Source organism: Trachypithecus francoisi, unplaced genomic scaffold (assembly GCF_009764315.1).
Source record: "Trachypithecus francoisi isolate TF-2019V2 unplaced genomic scaffold, Tfra_2.0 Lachesis_group3, whole genome shotgun sequence".
Lineage (NCBI taxonomy): Eukaryota > Metazoa > Chordata > Mammalia > Primates > Cercopithecidae > Trachypithecus > Trachypithecus francoisi.
The window spans coordinates 71,010,850-71,031,097 of record NW_022681468.1 but is presented as its reverse complement, the minus strand read 5'-3'; the positions used below and the strand labels follow the sequence as shown (position 1 = coordinate 71,031,097).

The window sequence follows — 20,248 nt, the reverse complement described above, 5'->3', positions numbered from 1 at the left end:
GAGGATTCCCTCTTTTTCTGTTGTTTAGAATAGTTTCAGAAGGAATGGTACCAGCTCCTCTTTGTACCTCTGGTAGAATTTGGCTGTGAATCCATCTGGTCCTGGACTTTTTTTGGTTGGTAGGCTATTAGTTACTGCCTCAATTTCAGAACTTGTTATTGGTCTATTCAGGGATTCAACTTCTTCTTTGTTTAGACTTGGGAGGGTGTATGTGTCCAGGAATTTATCCATTTCTTCTAGATTTTCTAGTTGATTTGCGTAGAGGTGTTTATAGTATTCTCTGATGGTAGTTTGTATTTCTGTGGCATCAGTGGTGATAGCCCCTTTATCATTTTTTATTGCATCTATTTGATTCTTCTCTCTTTTCTTCTTTATTAGTCTGGCTAGCGGTCTATCAATTTTGTTGATCTTTTCAAAAAACCAGCTCCTGGATTCATTGATTTTTTGGAGGGTTTTTCATGTCTCTTATCTCTTTCAGTTCTGCTCTGATCTTAGTTATTTCTTGTCTTCTGCTAGCTTTTCTAGCTTTTGAATTTGTTTGCTCTTGCTTCTCTAGTTTTTTTTTTCACCAGTTGTCAAATGATCCTTTGTTGAAGTATTTTCCTTTGTGCTTAACTGGCTGCGCATTCCATAGCACCACTGTTGACGTCATCTATGATGTCATGAGGGTGGCAGCCATCAACATTACAGCCCACGGACTGGGCAGTCCCCAGGATGTCTTTAATGGTTCCAGAGAGTTCTCTGGCTAAGGATCGGTGCCACATCTGTCGAGCAATGTTGACAGTCTCATCATAAGTGATATTCCCACTGTGTTTAATGTTTTTCTGTTTCTTTCTGTCTCTTGGTGGTTCATTGAGAGCTTTGATGATCAGGGCAGAGGCAGAAGGCACCACTTCACTCTGCGCCTGTCTGTTCTGAATGGTCAGTTTCACTGTAATCCTCAGGCCCTTCCAGTCACCTGTTGCGTTGGCAATGTCATCACCATCCTTTTATGGAGACAGACCCAGAGGGCCGATCTTGGGGGCCAGAGCAGAAGTGGCACTGACTTCACCTCTGGTGCACCTCAGGTATACGACTTTGATCTCGTTAGGGTCAAACTTTGGCGGCATGGTGGAGGCAGCTGGTGTTGGATGAACGCGGATTCGGGATGACCGAAGAAAGTTGCACCTTGGCCTCCTCTGAGCCAAAAGCTGAGACCTCTCTAGTTCTTTTAATTGTGATGTTAGGGTGTTGATTTCAGATCTTTCCTGCTTTCTCTTGTGGGCATTTAATGCTATAAATTTCCCTCTAAACACTGCTTTAGATGTGTCCCAGAGATTCTGGTACATTGTGTTTTTGTTCTCATTGGTTTCAAAGAACTTATTTATTTCTGCCTTAATTTTGTTGTTTACACAGTAGTCACTCAGGAGCACGTTGTTCAGTTTCCTTGTAGTTGTGTGGTTTTGAGTGAGTTTCTTAAGGGAATTGCTGGCAAGATGGTCAAATAGGAACAGCTGCGGTCTGCAGCGCCCAGCGAGGTCGTTGCGGAAGATGGGTGATTTCTGCATTTCCACCTGAGGTATCTGATTCATCTCACTGGCACTGGTTGGACAGTGGGTGCAGCCCCCAGAGGGCGAGCCAAAGCAGGGTAGGGTATTGCCTTACCCTAGAAGCCCAAGGAGTCAGGGAACTCCCTCCCCTAAGCCAAGGGAAGCACTAAGGGACTGTGCCGTGAGGAATACTGCACTCCAGCACAGATACTGCGCCTTTCCCATGGTCTTCACTTTTTTTTTTTTTTTTTCCAAGACAGGGTCTTGTACTGTCACCCAGGCTGGAGTACAGTGGCGCAATCTCGACTCACTGCAACCTCCGCCTCCCGGGTTCAAGCAATTCTCCTGTCTCAACCTCCTGGGATTACAGGTGCATACCACCACACCCAGGCAATTTTTGTATTTTTAGTAGAGATGGGGTTTCACCATGTTGGCCAGGCTGGTCTCGAACTCCTGACCTCGTGATCCTTCCGCCTCAGCCTCCCAAAGTACTGGAGTTACAGGCGTGAGCCACCATGCGTGGCCGAGTGACATACATTTTTAGCTCTATTAAGAAAGAGTTAAAGCTAAGAGTCTTTGATCTGCTGGGATTTCTAACATGTGAACTCTGCATGCTTTCTGTAATTCTACCAGATGTAGCCAAATTGTTCATAGTGAGTCCATCAACTTCTAACTAGCTTTAGTTACAGATCTCTTGCCTCCTATTATTATACAGGATGGATTTTCAGATGCAGATGTTCTTTTGATTTGTGGTTTGCCCATTTCCCTCCTAGAAGTTGTCAAAAATGGCCTGAACTGGTGGAACCTTTACCATAGTTTATGCTGAGATAGTATTATTATGCCAGTCAGTAAGTTAAACAAATGCAGTACTTTGAAGACTCTGACCTAGTTAGTTTAGACTTTAGAGTGAAAAAAGCTGAAATGAAATAGAGGAAGAGTATTAAGGAAGAAGCACATAGCTTGGGGAAAAAGATATCTATTTTTTCATTCTGTTTATTGTATTCTTTTTTTCTCTCTCTTTTTTTTTTTTTTTTTTTTAACCTCCTCTTTGACCCACATATGAGCCAAAAGTATTTTGTTTAGTTTGGAGATTTTCCTGTTATGTTTCCATTATTGATTTCTAGTTTGATTTCATTGTGGTCACAGATTACATTTTACAAAATTTCAGTTCTTTTAAATTTAAGGTTTGTTTGATGGCCCAGGATATGATCTATCTTGGTGTATGTTCTGCGGGAACTTGAAAAGAAATTGTGTTCTGTTGTTGGGTGGGAGTGTTTCCAAACCTAAATGTTACTGGTTGATGTTATTGTTTAGTTCTTTTATATCATTGCTGATTTTCTGCCTAGTTGTTCTAGTCATTGTTAAGAGGGAAGTGTTGAAGTCTCCATCTGTAATTGTAGGTTTGTCTATTTTTCCTTTCAGTTCTATCAGCTTTTGCTTCATATGTTTTGCGGCCCTAAATGCGTGCACACTTCAGATTAACATTCTTGGCTGAGTGCCATCATTGCTTATGCCTATAATTCCAGCACTTTGGGAGGCCGAGGCGGGTGGGTCGCTTGAGCTGGGGATTTTGAGACTAGCCTGGGTAACATGGTGAAACCCCATCTCTACCAAAAATACAAAATCTAGCCAGGCATGGTGCTGTGTGCCTGTGGTCCTAGCTACTCAGGAGACTGAGGTGGGAGGGTCACTTAAATTGGGGGAGGTTGAGGCTGCAGCGAGCTGAGATTGTGCCACTGCATTCCAGCCTGGTGACAGAGTGAGACCCTGTATTAAAAAAAAAAAAAAAAAAATCCTTTGCACTCTATTTATTCAGCCCTCCCTACCCACAGTTCATAGTTCTTGGCCAGTTTCTTTCTTTTTTTTTTTTTTTGAGACAGGGTCTCTGTCTAGTGTCCAGGTTGGAGTGCAATGACTGGATCTCAGCTTATTGCAACCACTACTTCCTGGGTTCAAGTGATACTTCTGCTTCAGCTCCCAAGCAGCTGGGGCCACAGGCGGGAGTCACCACTCCTGGCTAATTTTTGTATTTTTTGTAGAGACAGTGTTTCACCATATTGCCCAGGCTGATCTCGAACTCCGGAGCTCAAATGATCCTCCTACCTCGGCCTCCTAAAGTGCTGAGATTAGAGGTGTGAGCCACTCCACCCAGCCTAGATAACTTATTTTTTAAATTTATTTTTGTTTTTTGAGACGGAGTCTCGCTCTGTCGCCCAGGCTGGAGTGCAGTGGCGTGATCTCGGCTCACTGCAACCTCCGCTTCCCGGGTTCACGCCATTTTCCTGCCTCAGCCTCCCGAATAGCTAGGACTACAGGCGCCCGCCACCACTCCCGGCTAATTTTTGTATTTTTAGTAGAGACGGGTTTTCACCATGTTAGCCAGGATGGTCTCGATCTCCTGACCTCGTGATCCGCTCACTTCGGCCTCCCAAAGTGCTGGGATTACAGGCGGGAACCACCGTGCCGGCCTTTTTTTTTCTTTTCTTTTTGGAGAAAGAGTCTCACTCTTGTTGCCCAGGCTGGAGAGCAATAGTGTAATCTCGGCTCACTGCAACATCTGCCTCTGGGTTCAAGTGATTCTCCTGCCTCAGCCTCCTGAGTAGCTGGGATTACAGATGCATGCCACCATGCCCGGCTAATTTTTGTAGTTTGAGTAGAGATGGGGTTTCACCGTGTTGGCCAGGATGGTCTTGAACTCCTGACCTCAAGTGATCCACCCGCCTCGGCCTCCTAAAGTGCTTGGGATTATAGACATGAGCCACTGCACCTGGCTGACAGTTTTGTTCTTGAACAAAACTTGAACAGTTTGTTCCTGAAAAATATTGTGCCATTTCTTTCTCCCACCATTTTCTACTGTGTTCTGATTGATTTCCCCTTATAGGTAGAATGTCACTCATTTTATGCTGGCTATTTTCAACATTTTTTTGTCTTTAGTTTTCAGAAGATTAATTATAATGCCTTGGCATGGATTTCTTCGGGTTTATCCTTTTCAGAGTTTGCTCAGCTTCTTGAATCTGTGGGTTGTCTCTTGGGGAATTTTGAGTCATTTCTTTGAGGGCTTTTTTAGTCCCACCTTTTTCCTCCTCTCCTTCGGCAGCTCTGATGACATGAATGTTAGTTTTCTTTGTTGTAGTTCCCTAAGGTCCTGTTCAATTTTGTACAGTCTGTTTTTCCTCTGTTGCTCAGATTGGGTAATATGTATTGTTCCACTTTCTAGTTTACTGCTTCTTTCCTCTCTCTCCTCCATTCTCCTGTTGAGTCCATCCACTGAGATTTTTTTTCTTTTTAGTTATTGTGCCCTAAATTTTCCATTTGGTTCTTCTTCATATCTTCTGTATTCTGAGACTTTGTATTTCTTTGCTGAGTGCGGTAGGCAGAATGGCCCTCCAAAGATGTCCATGTCATAATCCCTGGAACTGTGAATATGTTACTCTATGTGACAAAAGAAACTTTAAAAATGTGCTTGAGGATTTGAACAGGGAGATTAGCTTGGATTGCCTGGTGGGTGCAATCTAATTACATGGGTCCTTAAAATAGAGAACCTTTCCCGGTTGTGGTTAGAGGAAGATGCGACAGAAAGGCACACAGATGTAATGTTGCTGGCTTTGAAGATGGAGGAAGAGGGCCACATGCCAAGGAATGTGGGTAGGAGCTGGAAGGAGTGAGGAAATAGATTCTCCCTTAGGGTCTCTAGAAAGTAACAGCCTTGTGGACAAATTGATTTAGCCCAGTTAAGACCCATGTCAGACTTCTAACCTACAGCTAACAAATCTGCATTAAGCTGGTGAATTTGTGGTGATTTGTCATGGCAGCAATAGGAAACTAGTACACTGAAGCTACTTTATTTGTTTCAGGGATGTTCATAATTGCTCATTGAAGCATTTTCATCATGGCTGCTTTAAAATCTTTGTCAAATTATTCTAACATGTCATTTTGGTGTTGGCATCTTTTTTTCATTCAGTTTGATATCTTCTTGGTTCTCGGTATGAATGATTTTTTATTGAAATGCAGACATTTTTATATTGTTATGAGCCTTTTTTGTTGCAAAAAAATAAAAAGTCTCATGACAATATGAAAAATATGAAAATGTGTGGGTCTCAATCTGTCACTCAGGCTGGAGTGCGGTGGCTTGCTCTCGGCTCACTGCAACCCCCACCTCCCATGCTCAAGCGATTCTCCTACCTCAGCCTCCCCAGTAGCTGGGACCACAGGCGTGTGCCAGCATGCCCAGCTAATTTTTATATTTTTTGTAGAGACAGGGTTTTGCCATATTGCCCGGGCTGGTCTCGAACTCCTGGGTTTGGCCCACTTTGGCCTCCCAAAGTGCTGGGATTACACTCATGAGCCACCATGCCCAGCCCATGATGAGACTATGTCTTATTTAAACCTAGTTTACCTGGCTTGCTCTGACACCATTCTGGCAAAGAAAGCCGGGTTGCCTCCTTGTGACTGCCAGATACAAGTAGAAGTCCAAGTTCTCCTGTCAGCCTCCTTGACACCAGAAAGGGGGTGATCCTTGCTATTGGTGGGCAGTTGTGAGAATCAGCCCCCCAGACGGTCTGTACTGACACTGGGAGGGATTGGGGGTGTCTCATTTCTACCAGCAGGGATGAAAGGCCTGGTTCCTTATTTGGCCTTTCTTGTTCCTTACTTCTCTGACGCCACCCCCGTGGGTGCACTGTACTGCCTCATTTTATGCTTCTGAGGATGGAAGTGGTAGACTCCCTGCTTGTTCTTTGTTGGTGTGGATATGGGTAGGGCCAGTTTTTTTTTTTTTTTTTTGTGGTGTGTGGCTGGGATAGTGGTTATTGTCTAGGTTTTCTGTCTTATTAGGCTGCCCCTGTCCTAGGTCTTTGGCTAGCGAGGTTTCTGTTGTGGCTTTACACTTTGTCTGTGCCACTTGGCTTTTTTAAGTTGCCCCTTTAGCATCAAGTCTGATATATGAGACAAAAAGAAAACTTAGGGAACTTACCACTGTCTCTCCTCTGGTCCAAGGTCCTTTAGTCAGTCTGACTTATTGTCACCTTTCAGTCTTATTTTTGTTTTATATAGAACGTCCAGGGTTTTTAGTTATATTGAGTGGGAGGAATAGGAAAGAAGACGCCTACTTCGTCTTACCAGAAGTGGAAGTCTGTCTGAAGACCACTTATTTAAATAATGTTTTGAGATGGAGTCTTGCTCTGTCACCCAGGCTGGAGTGCCGTGGTGCGATTTCGGCTCACTGCAACCTCTGCCTCCTGGGTTCAAGTAGCTGGGATTACACAGACATGTGCCACCACACCTGGCTAATTTTGTATAACAAGAGATGGGGTTTCGCCATGTTGGCCAGGCTGGTCTTGAACTCCTGACCTCAGGTGATCTGCCTGCCTCGGCCTCCTAGTGCTGGGATTACAGGCGTGAGCCACCGCACCCTGACCTGGGACCATGTGTTTTTTTTTTTTTTTTTTTCTTTGCCGTGAGCCCAGAGTAGCCAGGACCACTTTTTAAAGCAGATTTTCTCCTAGGTGTTTGGACTACATATTGGCAGATTTTTTTCCAGCACACATTTTCAATAAAGGCATACTCCTACGTGGGTTCCAGTTTTATGTGGGTTTTCAGTTCAATACTGATATGAGTGAGCCCAAGGGCCTATCTCCTGTCTCCACATGGGTTTTAAAACCTAAGTCCCTGGAATGGAGACTATCTAACTCCCCTTAATGGGGTGTGGCACCTGCCACTCCACAACCAGGAGAGCATCGGCTTCAGCTCATGTGACTACTAGAATACTTTCAGTCTCTCAAGTGCACTTAGCTATGAATTTAATCAGATAAGATGCTTGTAGTATTTTACTTAGCATTTCTAGGTATTTAAAAAATTTAGGCTGGGCAGTGGCTCATGCCTGTAATCCTAGCACTTTGGGGGCCTGAGGCGGGCAGATCACCTGAGGTCAGGAGTTTGAGACCAGCCTGGCCCACATGGTGAAATCATGTGTCTACTAAAAATACAAAAATTAGCTGGGCATGGTGGCGGGCACCTGTAATCCCAGCTACTTGGGAGGCTGAGGCGGGAGAACTGCTTGAACCTGGGAGGCAGAGGTTGCAGTGAGCCGAGATAGTGCCATTGCACTCCAGCCTGGGGGACAAGAACAAGACTTTGTCTCAATAAAAAAAAAAAAAAAAAAAAAAAATTAATTTAGGCTGGACATGGTGACTTGTGCCTATACTCCCAGAACTTTGGAAGACTGAGGTGGGAGGACAGCTTGAAGGCAGGAGTTCAAGACCAGCCTGGGCAACATAGCAAGATTTCATCTCTACAAAAAATTTAAAAAAATTAGCTGGGCATGGTGGCATGCACTTTAGTCCTAGTTACTGGGGAGACTGAGGCAGGAAGATTGTTTGAGCTCAGGAGTTTTGAGGCTGTAGTGAGCTATAATTGAGCCACTGCACTCCAGCCTGGGCAACAGAGTAAGACCCTGTTTCATAAATAAATCAATACATTTACCACTTTAATTATCTTATTTTTAATTTTTTTTTTGAGATAGGGTCTTGCTCTGTTGCCCAGGCTGGGGTACAGTGGCACTATCATGGCTCACTGTAGCTTCAGCCTCCCAGGCTCAAGCAATTCTCCCACCTCTGCCTCCTGAATAGCTGGGACCAGAGGTGTGCACCACACTGGGCTAATTTTTTGCAGAGACAGGGTTTTGCCATATAGCCCAGGCTGATCTCAAACTCCTGGGCTTAAGCGATTTGCCTGTCCCAGCCTCCCAAAGTGCTGGGATTACAGGTGTGATTTAATCATCTTAAAGTGTACAATTCATTGGCATTAAGTATACATTGTTGTGCAACTGTCATCACTATCATTTCCAGGACTGTTCATCATCTCAAACAGAAACTCTCTTCTGGGTGTTTTTAACAGGTTTTTAGGTTATTTGCTTCCTCCTGGTGAAGTGGCGGTAGAAAGACATTTCAGGCAGAAAGCACAGCAAGTCAGAGGGCATAGTCTTACAAGAGTCCCAATATCCAGAAACAAAAGAGTCCAGTGTGCAGGAACTAATACATAGATGATGTGGGGCAAGGTGATAGATGAGGCCTGCAGAACGGTGTCAGATCATGCAGGACAAGATAAATCCCATTGTAGGTGATGGGGAAAAGAATTTTACAAGTAAGTTGAGACGAGGTGCAGTGGCTTATGCCTCTAATCCAGCACTTTGGGAGGCTGAGGCAGGTGGATCACTTGAGGTCAGGAGTTTGAGATCAGCCTGGTCAATATGGTGAAACCCTGTCTCTACTAAAAATACAAAAAATTAGCTGGATGTGGTGGCACATGGCTGTAATCCCAGCCACTCGGGAGGCTGAGGCAGGAGAATCACTTGAACCTGGGAGGTGGAGGTTGCAGTGAGCCAAGATCATGCCACTGCACTCCAGCCTGGGCAACACAGCCAAGACCCTATCTCAAAAAAAAAAAAAAAAAAAAAAAGATGTCTTATTTTAACTCAGTCTGAGAAATGGTAAATAAATTGCAAATTTTATGACTGACTTGCAGATTGAATAATTTCATAGTTGGTTGGAAATAGTTCCTTAGTGTTAATTGTGTAGAAGAAAAGCTAACATAAAAATTGCTTGTTATTAACATTAAAAAATGAACAATATTGACTGGGCACAGTGGCTCACACCTGTAATCCCAGCACTTTGGGAGTTCAAGGCAGGCAGATTGCTTTGAGCTCAGGAGTTCAAGACTAGTCTGGGCAACACAGCAAGACCCTGTCTCTATTCTAAAAAAATTAAAATTTGGCCAGGCGCGGTGGCTCAAGCCTGTAATCCCAGCACTTTGGAGGCTGAGACGGGCAGATCACGAGGTCAGGAGATCGAGACCATCCTGGCTAACATGGTGAAACCCCGTCTCTACTAAAAATACAAAAAACTAGCTGGGCGAGGTGGTGGGCGCCTGTAGTCCCAGCTACTCGGAGGCTGAGGCAGGAGAATGGCGTAAACCCAGGAGGCGGAGCTTGCGGTGAGCTGAGATCTGGCCACTGCACTCCAGCCCGGGCGACAGAGCGGTGAGACTCCGTCTCAAAAAAAAAAAAAAAAAAAAAAAAAAAAAAAAATTAAAAAAATTAGCTGGGCATGGTGGCATGCACTTTAGTCCTAGTTACTGGGGAGACTGAGGCAGGAAGATTGTTTGAGCTCAGGAGTTTTGAGGCTGTAGTGAGCTATAATTGAGCCACTGCACTCCAGCCTGGGCAACAGAGTAAGACCCTGTTTCATAAATAAATCAATACATTTACCACTTTAATTATCTTATTTTTAATTTTTTTTTTGAGATAGGGTCTTGCTCTGTTGCCCAGGCTGGGGTACAGTGGCACTATCATGGCTCACTGTAGCTTCAGCCTCCCAGGCTCAAGCAATTCTCCCACCTCTGCCTCCTGAATAGCTGGGACCAGAGGTGTGCACCACACTGGGCTAATTTTTTGCAGAGACAGGGTTTTGCCATATAGCCCAGGCTGATCTCAAACTCCTGGGCTTAAGCGATTTGCCTGTCCCAGCCTCCCAAAGTGCTGGGATTACAGGTGTGATTTAATCATCTTAAAGTGTACAATTCATTGGCATTAAGTATACATTGTTGTGCAACTGTCATCACTATCATTTCCAGGACTGTTCATCATCTCAAACAGAAACTCTCTTCTGGGTGTTTTTAACAGGTTTTTAGGTTATTTGCTTCCTCCTGGTGAAGTGGCGGTAGAAAGACATTTCAGGCAGAAAGCACAGCAAGTCAGAGGGCATAGTCTTACAAGAGTCCCAATATCCAGAAACAAAAGAGTCCAGTGTGCAGGAACTAATACATAGATGATGTGGGGCAAGGTGATAGATGAGGCCTGCAGAACGGTGTCAGATCATGCAGGACAAGATAAATCCCATTGTAGTGATGGGGAAAAGAATTTTACAAGTAAGTTGAGACGAGGTGCAGTGGCTTATGCCTCTAATCCAGCACTTTGGGAGGCTGAGGCAGGTGGATCACTTGAGGTCAGGAGTTTGAGATCAGCCTGGTCAATATGGTGAAACCCTGTCTCTACTAAAAATACAAAAAATTAGCTGGATGTGGTGGCACATGGCTGTAATCCCAGCCACTCGGGAGGCTGAGGCAGGAGAATCACTTGAACCTGGGAGGTGGAGGTTGCAGTGAGCCAAGATCATGCCACTGCACTCCAGCCTGGGCAACACAGCCAAGACCCTATCTCAAAAAAAAAAAAAAAAAAAAAAAAAGATGTCTTATTTTAACTCAGTCTGAGAAATGGTAAATAAATTGCAAATTTTATGACTGACTTGCAGATTGAATAATTTCATAGTTGGTTGGAAATAGTTCCTTAGTGTTAATTGTGTAGAAGAAAAGCTAACATAAAAATTGCTTGTTATTAACATTAAAAAATGAACAATATTGACTGGGCACAGTGGCTCACACCTGTAATCCCAGCACTTTGGGAGTTCAAGGCAGGCAGATTGCTTTGAGCTCAGGAGTTCAAGACTAGTCTGGGCAACACAGCAAGACCCTGTCTCTATTCTAAAAAAATTAAAATTTGGCCAGGCGCGGTGGCTCAAGCCTGTAATCCCAGCACTTTGGGAGGCTGAGACGGGCAGATCACGAGGTCAGGAGATCGAGACCATCCTGGCTAACATGGTGAAACCCCGTCTCTACTAAAAAATACAAAAAACTAGCTGGGCGAGGTGGTGGGCGCCTGTAGTCCCAGCTACTCGGGAGGCTGAGGCAGGAGAATGGCGTAAACCCAGGAGGCGGAGCTTGCGGTGAGCTGAGATCTGGCCACTGCACTCCAGCCCGGGCGACAGAGCGGTGAGACTCCGTCTCAAAAAAAAAAAAAAAAAAAAAAAAAAAAATTAAATTAAAAAAATGAATATTAAGTAATCAGATAATTTACTGTTAAAATATAATTGTATTTTCAGAATTGTCTTGATATTTAAATGCTATTAAGTAAAATTTTCTAAGAAATTTAATTATGGCATATAAAATTATACAAATATACCAAAAGTTATAGTTGTAGATATATTCATGTGAAGAATCTAGAAAACTGATAATCTCAAACTATATGAGAAAGATGGACACACTTCCAAGTAAACTAATTAAATAATAATGCAGTATCCTCAGGATTTTAAGGAAATAGAGGGAAGGTTCTCTCCCGCCTACCAAAAAGTCCTAGAGAATAGGGAAGACACCTGCCTTTTGCATCCTCAAAAGGAAAAGTAGGCTACAAAACTGAAGCCCCTGTATGTCTTCCATACCTAAGAAATCTCTCCTTTTATGTGTATATATGCATAAAAACTTCAATTTCCAGAGTGTTTCTTAACTATGTAAGTGTATTCCAAACCTTCTCTCCTCTTTTTAATGAGAATCCATGCACATCAGATTGTTACTGTTTTTGATGAAATGGATCTGACTCCTCAAGGGTTTGGGCAGAAAAAGCAGCAAATTACTGATATAGAGACTCAGGTACAACAAAACGTTGGTTCCTATGGTCTGTTTTGTATCACGTGCAAAAGTCCAAATCTGATTGTAAAGATTACAGAATTCCAGATTTCTTGAAAAAATGTTATTTTATTTGTACAGTTAAAAAGTTGTACATAGAAACTTATAATACAGTTCTGTAAAGCTGAAAGAACTGTCAGGGAAAAGGGAGGGTGTTACTTTTTTTGATTGATCATTAAGGAAGTTAGAGGAATAAAAACACAGTAAAAGGTTTAAAACATTAAGGAACATTTTCCAGGTACAAATTTTATAAATACAAAACAAATTCACAAATTACTTTCAATACTAAATAAATATCTAGTTAACAAACTTGGACTTAATACCTGCAGCCAGCACTGGTACAGCACTTCAAGGATGTAAGATTGGATTCATTCATGTATAGTGTTGAAAGAATGTACTCATTAAACAATTAAGACATAAACACTAAACTGTGCTATAGCAGAAGACTCATCCGTGTAGATAACTCTCCCTTAATACCACAACTTAAAAAAAATCATCAATAACAAAATAAGTCATAGGTGAAAAAATATTTTCCAAGATCTCTGGACACATGAATGATCTCAAAAATGTACAACAACCTCTGTAAACCAGTACTGTATCCAATACATCTATCAAACTTTACTAGATACTGAACAAAACTGTAGCAAAGGACATCTTTCCTACATTCTCCTGAGTGCTTAATATTAAAACTGAGAATACAGTGCAGGCCACACTTTCATGTGGTCGATCAGCTGTTATTGCTTTATACATATATGTCTGCTTTAGAGCATGATTTAATGTTCCATTTTCATGAACAATTTGTTTTTCTTCAAATATATCCTTTAGAAGGACAAACTTAGATTCGTGACTTTTTCGCAGCCGGTGGTGTGCTAACTTGGTCCACATTACTGGGTGTGATGTGGAGTCCAAGCTTTTGAGCCTGAATATGAAAAAATGCTTGAAGTCTAGTTCCGGCTTTTGCCTCACTTGTGTTACGAGGGTTGTACTCAAAGCAGTTCGAAAACATTAACTCAATATCATCAATAAACTCAGCTAGAAAGGGAAAGAGAGCAAAAAAGATTAGAATGAAACTACATAAATTACAATAAATATAATTATTGTATCATATCTGGAAATCTTAATAAAATGGAAGCCCACTTTTTTCTTTAGAAAGAGAAGACTCTGGCTAGGCATGGTGGCTCACATCTGTAATCCCAGCACTTGGGAGGCTGAGGCAGGAGGATCACTTGAGCTCAGGAGTTCGAGACCATCCTGGGCAATATAGCAAAACCCCATCTCTACAAAAAAAAGAAAAATTAGCCAGTTGTGGTGGTTCAAGCCTGTAATCCCAGCACTTTGGGAGGCCGAGGCGGGAGGATCATTTGAGGTCAGGAGTTCGAGACCAGCTTGGGCAAGACAGTGAAACTGCATCTCTACAAAAAATTAGCCAGGCATGCCAGGCACGGCAGCTCATGCCTGTAATCCCAGCACTTTGGGAGGCCGAGGCAGATAGATTACCTGAGGTCCAAGAGTTCGACAACAGCCTGGCCAACATGATGAAACCCCATCTCTACTAAAAATACAAAAATAGCCAGGTGTGGTGGCAGGCATCTGTAATCTCAGCTACTTGGGAGACTGAGGCAGAAGAATCACTTGAACCCAGGAGGCAGAGGTTGCAGTAAGCCTAGATTGCGCCACTGCACTCCAGCCTGCGCCACAGAGCAAGACTCCATCTCAAAAAAAAAAAAAAGAGAGGCATGGTGGCCTGCACCTGAGGTCCCAGCTACCTGGGAGGCTGACGTGGGAGGACAGCTTGAGTCTGTGGGGTCAAGGCTGCAGTGAACCAAAATTTTGCCTCCGCACTCCAGCCTGGGCAACAGAGTGAGACCTGTCTCAAAAAAAAAAAGAAGAAAAGAGAAAAGATTCTGAAACAAGGTAGCAGAACTGAGGCTTAAAACTGTTTAACTGTAAATACTTAAAAATTATTTTATTGAAACTATACAATTATGTGATCATATACATCATGTGATTATAAAGAACTTCTTTGAGTAAGATCAGATCTATAAAATATCTTTAACTTACTTGATCCTAATCCACCTTTTATCCCCACATACACTAATAAGTACTTGTGGAACCTCACGGGATGCCATCTACACAACTGCATCAACACACATCCTTTTAATAAGAGAAAAACAGCCTCTACCTCTTTAAACAAAAATAAGTATCAAAGATGCTATAAGAGAATGCCTTAGAAAAATAAATATCAAAGAAAAATTACTTACATGCTATTTTATATTCACATTTATTCACTTTTTCACGAATTATATTTAAGGCAATGGGCTTTTTGATGATGTCGTAGTAGTCTGGGACCTGCAAAATAATTCAAATATCTCTCTCCACACAGAAAACTTAACTGGAAAGAAGTGTTCAAATAACTAAAAGTTTTGCAGTAAAAAAGCAACTCAATATTAACCTCTGAATACTAGTGGTCTGCTAAAATCATGTAATATATTTTCAGTAAATACCATACTGTAGAAGCCTATATGATATCATTAAAAATGTTAACAATTTATTGTGAAAAGAAAAAATGATCTTGCTCATGACTCTCTCCTTCTATGTAGATATATATATATACACATATGTCTATATGTCTATAGATATCTCTTTCTATATATCTCTCTCTATATGTATCTATATATGTATATATACACATACACACACTGTCGCTTGTGACCAAAAGAAAAAAAATTCTTCAATGAGCATTACTGCATTTGTAATAATAAAATGTATGTAGCAAAGTGTAACTTACGATGAAAATTACTCAGGCAAAATGAGTCAAACGAGTCAAACTAAGATTTAATTTTTTTATGCTATTCAATATGTAATTAATCCTTCTCATTCTTGCTCTAGAAATCTCAAAGTAGAATTCTGATGATGTCATTTCTTCATTCAGAAACCTTGACCTCACACTGGTGAGTGAGGCCCTTTATAATACAGTTGTGTGTCTGAGACTTTCTAACCCAGCCTCATTCAAACCATCCACCATTCACCATATTCTCATTTCTGGGTGTCTACCGTATAGTATATTCCTTTTTCCCTGAAACATCCTTACTCCATTTCTTACTGTTGAAATTCTATCTTTCTTCAATGACCAGTTCCAAATAGTTCTCCTTAAAAAGCGTTCTAATTATTATTTTGTCCCTCTGAAATACTCAAATCAATCTCTCTCCTCTCTACTTCTGTAATACCATGATAACTTCTATTACAGGACCAGAACACTGTTCTATCTTTGCTATATAACAGATCATATTCTGCCATATATATATATAACCTAACTACAACACCATCTCATATTCTTCAGTTTGATTATGCCATCACTGTTACCTAAGAATACCTATCTTTTTTTTCTTCCTTTGGAGACAGGGTCTTGCCCTGTCACCCAGGCTGGAGTGTGGTGGTGTTATCTCGGCTCATTGCAACCTCCACCTTCCAAATTCAAGTGATCCTCCTGCCTCAGATTCCCAAGTAGCTGAGACTAAAGTCATGCACCACCACACACAGCTAATTTTTTTTTTGTGTGTGTGTGTTTTGTAGAGTCAAGGTTTGACCATGTTGGTTAGGCTGGTCTCAAACTCCTGGGCTCAAGCGATCCACCTGCCTCAGCCTCCTAAACTTTTTTTTTTTTTTTTTTTGAGACAGAGTCTCACTCTGTCGCCCAGGCTGGAGCGCAGTGGCACAATCTTGGGTCACTGCAAGCTCCACCTCCTGGGTTCATGACATTCTCCTGCCAGCCTCCCAAGTAGCTGGGACTACAGGTGCCCGCCACCACGCCCGGCTAATTTTTTGTGTTTTTTTAGTAGAGACGGGGTTTCACCATGTTAGCCAGGATGATCTCTATCTCTTGGCCTTGTGATCCACCCACCTCGGCCTCCCAAAGTGCTGGGATTACAGGTGTGAGCCATTGCGCCCGGCCCCAAAATGTTGAGATGACAGGTGTGACACACTGCACCCAGCCAGAATACCTATTTTTTTTTTTTTTTTGAGACAAGAGTCTTGCCCAGGCTGGGGTGCAATGGTGTCATCTCAACTCACTGCAACTTCCGCCTCCTGGGTTCAAGCAATCCTCCTGCCTCAGCCTCCTGAGTAGCTGCGATTACAGGCATGCACCACTATGCTCAGCTAATTTTTGCATTTTTAGTAGAGATGGGGTTTCACCATGTTGGCAAGGCTGGCTCCTGACCTTGGGTGATCTTCTGCCTTGGCCTCCCAAATTGTTGCGATTACAGGCGTGAGCCACGACACCTGGCCCAGAATACCTTTTATATCAGTGTTTCTCAAAATGTGCTCTCTGGACCAGGACCATCAGCATCATCTGGGGACTTGCCAGAAATCCAAGTGTCAGACATCATTCCAGACCTAATGAATCAAAAACTCTGGGGCTCAGGAATCTATGTTTTAGCAAGCCCTCCAAATGATTCTGATGCATGCAGTAGTTTAAGAACCACTGCTTTACATAAGAAAAATATGATTAATGGTACTCAGTTAACTCTATTCATATTCATTACATAGAACAAAAACATTGAGGTCATTGTAACACACCATCATTAGTTATAAAGAATCAGTCCTGGCTGACTCATTACATGGTGGCTCACACCTGTAGTCCCAGCACTTTGGGAAGCTGAGACGCATGAATTACCTCAGGGTAGGAGTTCGAGACCAGCCTGGCCAACATGGTGAAACCCGTCTCTACTAAAAATACAAAAATTAGTCAGGTGTGGTGGCAGGTGCCTGTAAGTCCAGCTACTCGGGAGGCTGAGGCAGGAGAATTGCTTGAACCCAGAAGGCGGAGGTTGTAGTGAGCCGAGATCGCGCCATTGCACTCCAGCTGGACAACAAGAGCAAGACTCTATCTCAAAAAAAAAAAAAAAAAGGCTGGGTGCGGTGGCTCATGCCTGTAACCTCAGCACTTTGGGAGTCCAAGACGGGCAGACCATCTGAGGTCAGGAGTTCGAGAACAGCCTGTCCAACATGGTGAAACCCCGTCTCTAATAAAAATACAAAAATTAGCTGGGTGTGGTGGCAGGCCCCTGTAATCCCAGCTACTCGGGAGGCTGAGGCAACAGAATCGCTTGAACTCGGGAAGCGGAGGTTGCATTGAGCTGAGATCTCGCCATTGCACTCCAGCCGAGGGACAAAAGCGAGACTTCATCTCAAAAAAAAAATCAGTCACAAAATTAGAAGGGACTGAGCTGACTAACTCTATTGTTTTCTTTTTTTTTTTTTTGAGATGGAGTTTCACTGTTGTTGCCCAGGCTGGAGTGTGGAGTGCAATGGCGCTATCTTGGCTCACTGCAACCCCTGCCTCCCGGGTTCAAGTAATTCTGCCTCAGCCTCCCGAGTAGCTGGGACTACAGGCGCCTGCCACCACGCCCGGCTAATTTTTTAAATATTTTTAGTAAAGATGGGGTTTCACTGTGGTAGTCAGTATGGTCTTGATCTCCTGACCTTGTGATTTGCCCATGTCGGCCTCCCAAAGTGCTGGGATTATAGGCATGAGTCACAGCGCCCAGCCAACTCTATCATTTTCAATATAGGAACTGACGTTCAAGACCAGTCTGGCAATGAAGTGAGACCCTGTCTCTTAAAAAAAAAAAAAGGGCTGGGCACGATGGCTCACGCCTGTAATCCCAACACTTTGAGAGGCCGAGGCGGGTGGATCATGAGGTCAGGAGATTGAGACCATCCTGGCTAACATGGTGAAACCCCGTCTCTACCAAAAATACAAAAAATTAGTCGGACATGGTGGAACACGCCTGTAGTCCCAGCTACTCGGGAGGCTGAGGCAGGAGAATCGCTTGAACCCAGGAGGTGGAGGTTGCAGTGAGCTGAGATCGCACCACTGCACTCTAGCCTGGGCGACAGAGCGAGACTTCGCCTCACAAAAAAAAAAAAAAAAAAAAAAAGCTGGACCTGGTGGCATGTGCCTCCAGTGGCTAAGTTGGAGCTCAGGAGGTTGAGGCTGCAGCAAATCAAAGTATGCCACTGAACTCCGGCCTGGGTGACAGAAACCCTGTCTCTAAAAACACCTAAGAAATAGACATGGTCAGGTGCGGTGGCTCACGCCTGTAATCCCACCACTTTGGGAGGCCAAGGTGGGCAAATCACGAGGTCAGGAGTTCGAGACCAGACTGACCAACATGGTGAAACCCTGTCTCTACTAAAAATACAAATATTAGCCAGGTGTGGTGGTACATGCCTGTAATCCCAGCTACTCAGGAGGCTGAGGCAGTACAATCGCTTGAACCCAGGAGACAGGGCTTGCAGTGAGCTGAGATCACACCACTGCACTCCAGCCTGGGCGACAGAGCGAGACTCCATCTCAGAAAAACAAAAAACTAGACAGTGAGTAACAGGTGTTTTGACTACTTCAAAGTTGTCACGTGGACTAAATCAGATAATATACATGAATACATTTTATCAAGTCTAGTAATTACCTGGATTTTAGAAACAAGTTTCAAAAAAGGCCAGCTGTCATCATGTCGTACCAATTCTACAACAAGTTGTTCAAAAGCAGATAATTCATGAACTCCTCCCTGTCGGCCAGAACTCCTTCGACCCAGTGTCACAGGCGATGACTCTGAGTAAATAATTACAACATTTTAGGTGACAACAAAGCAAAATATTTGTTCACTACAAGCCAAACTGGATATATAAATACCAAATTCCAACAGAAAACAGACGCTCCATATACTGAGATGTTAACTATTTTCTGGGAGACACGAAAATCTGACCAAAATCGGACCAAATATTAATTATTTCCTTTTTGATCTTAAAAATGTCCAATTGCAATGCACATTCATTGGGAACAGATTTTCAGAGTGTAATGCAAAAGAAAAATCTAGAACACAAAGTTTTTGGATTATTTTTACTCAATTTTATTAAAAATACTTTTCAGCTACAGTTAACTGAAACTAAGCAATTCTCTAGTATTTCCTAAAGCATATCCTTCAGAAAGTAACCTCTTCAGATCTAGAAACTAGGCTTACATATAAATTACCTTGCATAATGGAAAAGCAATTCTCACTGGTAAAGTAAAAGATTATTCTTACAGATCTTAATTTTATTTATTTATTTAATTTAATTTAATTTAATTTTTGAGACAGAGTCTTGCTTTGTTGCCCAGGCTGGAGTGCAGTGGCATGATCTTGGCTCACTGCATCCTCTGCCTCCCAGGTTCAAGCGATTCTCCTGCCTCAGCCTCCCAAGTAGCTGGGATTACAGGTGCCTGCTACCACACCCAGCTAATTTTTGTATTTTTAGTAGAGACGGGGTTTCACCATGTTGGCCAGGCTGGTCTCGAACTCCTGACCTCAAGTTACCCGCCCACCTCGGCCTCCCAAAGTGCTGGGATTATAGGTATGAGCCACTGTTCTCAGCCACAGATCTTAATTTTAATATCTAGATAATGTTCTAAAAGCAAAATGCTTTCTCACAAACCTCAGACAGGTATAGTATAATGATATCTAAAGTATATGCATTGGTAGAAAGGGTAGTATAGTCCATATATATATTCAGATGTATAAATTCTCTCCTTGCAGTGTAGACCCACACATTTCCCCTTTTATTTCTCTTTAATACCAGGCTTAGCAATTTCACAAATCAATGAAAACAAAAAAATTTTCTTCCTAGGTTTTTGAGTAAAAATGTTTCAAGTATATTATTACTCCAAATAGCTTGGAGAATTAGGGAAAAGCAAAACAGATAAGGGGATAGGAAAAGCTAAATTAGATCCTGACTGGTGCAAAATTATGACACTTCCCCTAAAAAACGTGACAATCTGGTGACTGTATTAACAGATTACGTGCCATTCTTTCACCAAATGAATTCCTTAATCCTGCTGCATATCTGAATAATGCAATATAATGTTATCTAAAATTCTTTAGAGAACAGTGGTTTTTTTTTTTTTTTTGAGAAACAGTGGCATTTTTTGTGTTTAACTTCATTTAAAAAACAACATAAAAAAAAATAGGGCCGGGCTGGGTGTGGTGGCACACACCTGTAATCCCAACATTTGGGAGGCCAAGGCAGGCAGATAACTTTGAGCTCAGGAGTGCAAGACCAGCCTGGGCAACTTGGCGAGACCCCGTCTCTACAAAGAATACAAAAGTTAGCCAGGCTTGGTGGTGCATTCCTGTAGTCCCAGCTACTCGGGAGGCTGGGGCTGAAGG

The 20,248-nt window shown here is 42.6% G+C and overlaps 1 protein-coding gene and 1 pseudogene across 3 annotated transcripts in view; both read right to left on the bottom strand.

Annotated features, from left to right (window-relative positions):
• Positions 1-510: 510 nt before the first annotated feature.
• On the bottom strand, positions 511-1,253 carry LOC117069827 (annotated as a pseudogene).
• Positions 1,254-12,090: 10,837 nt separating this feature from the next.
• The window catches only part of BAZ1A (bromodomain adjacent to zinc finger domain 1A), a 131,280-nt gene continuing 123,122 nt past the window's right edge, over positions 12,091-20,248 (bottom strand). For all 3 annotated transcript variants that reach the window (XR_004431676.1, XM_033188273.1, XM_033188272.1), the window contains 3 exons: positions 18,515-18,657; positions 14,303-14,390; positions 12,091-13,073 (listed from right to left, as the gene is read on the bottom strand). Coding sequence is in view for 2 of the 3 variants with exons in the window: in XM_033188273.1 (XP_033044164.1) it covers positions 12,877-13,073; positions 14,303-14,390; positions 18,515-18,657 (428 nt within the window). In the remaining variant the exon portion in view is untranslated. The remainder of the gene's footprint in view (positions 13,074-14,302; positions 14,391-18,514; positions 18,658-20,248) is intronic.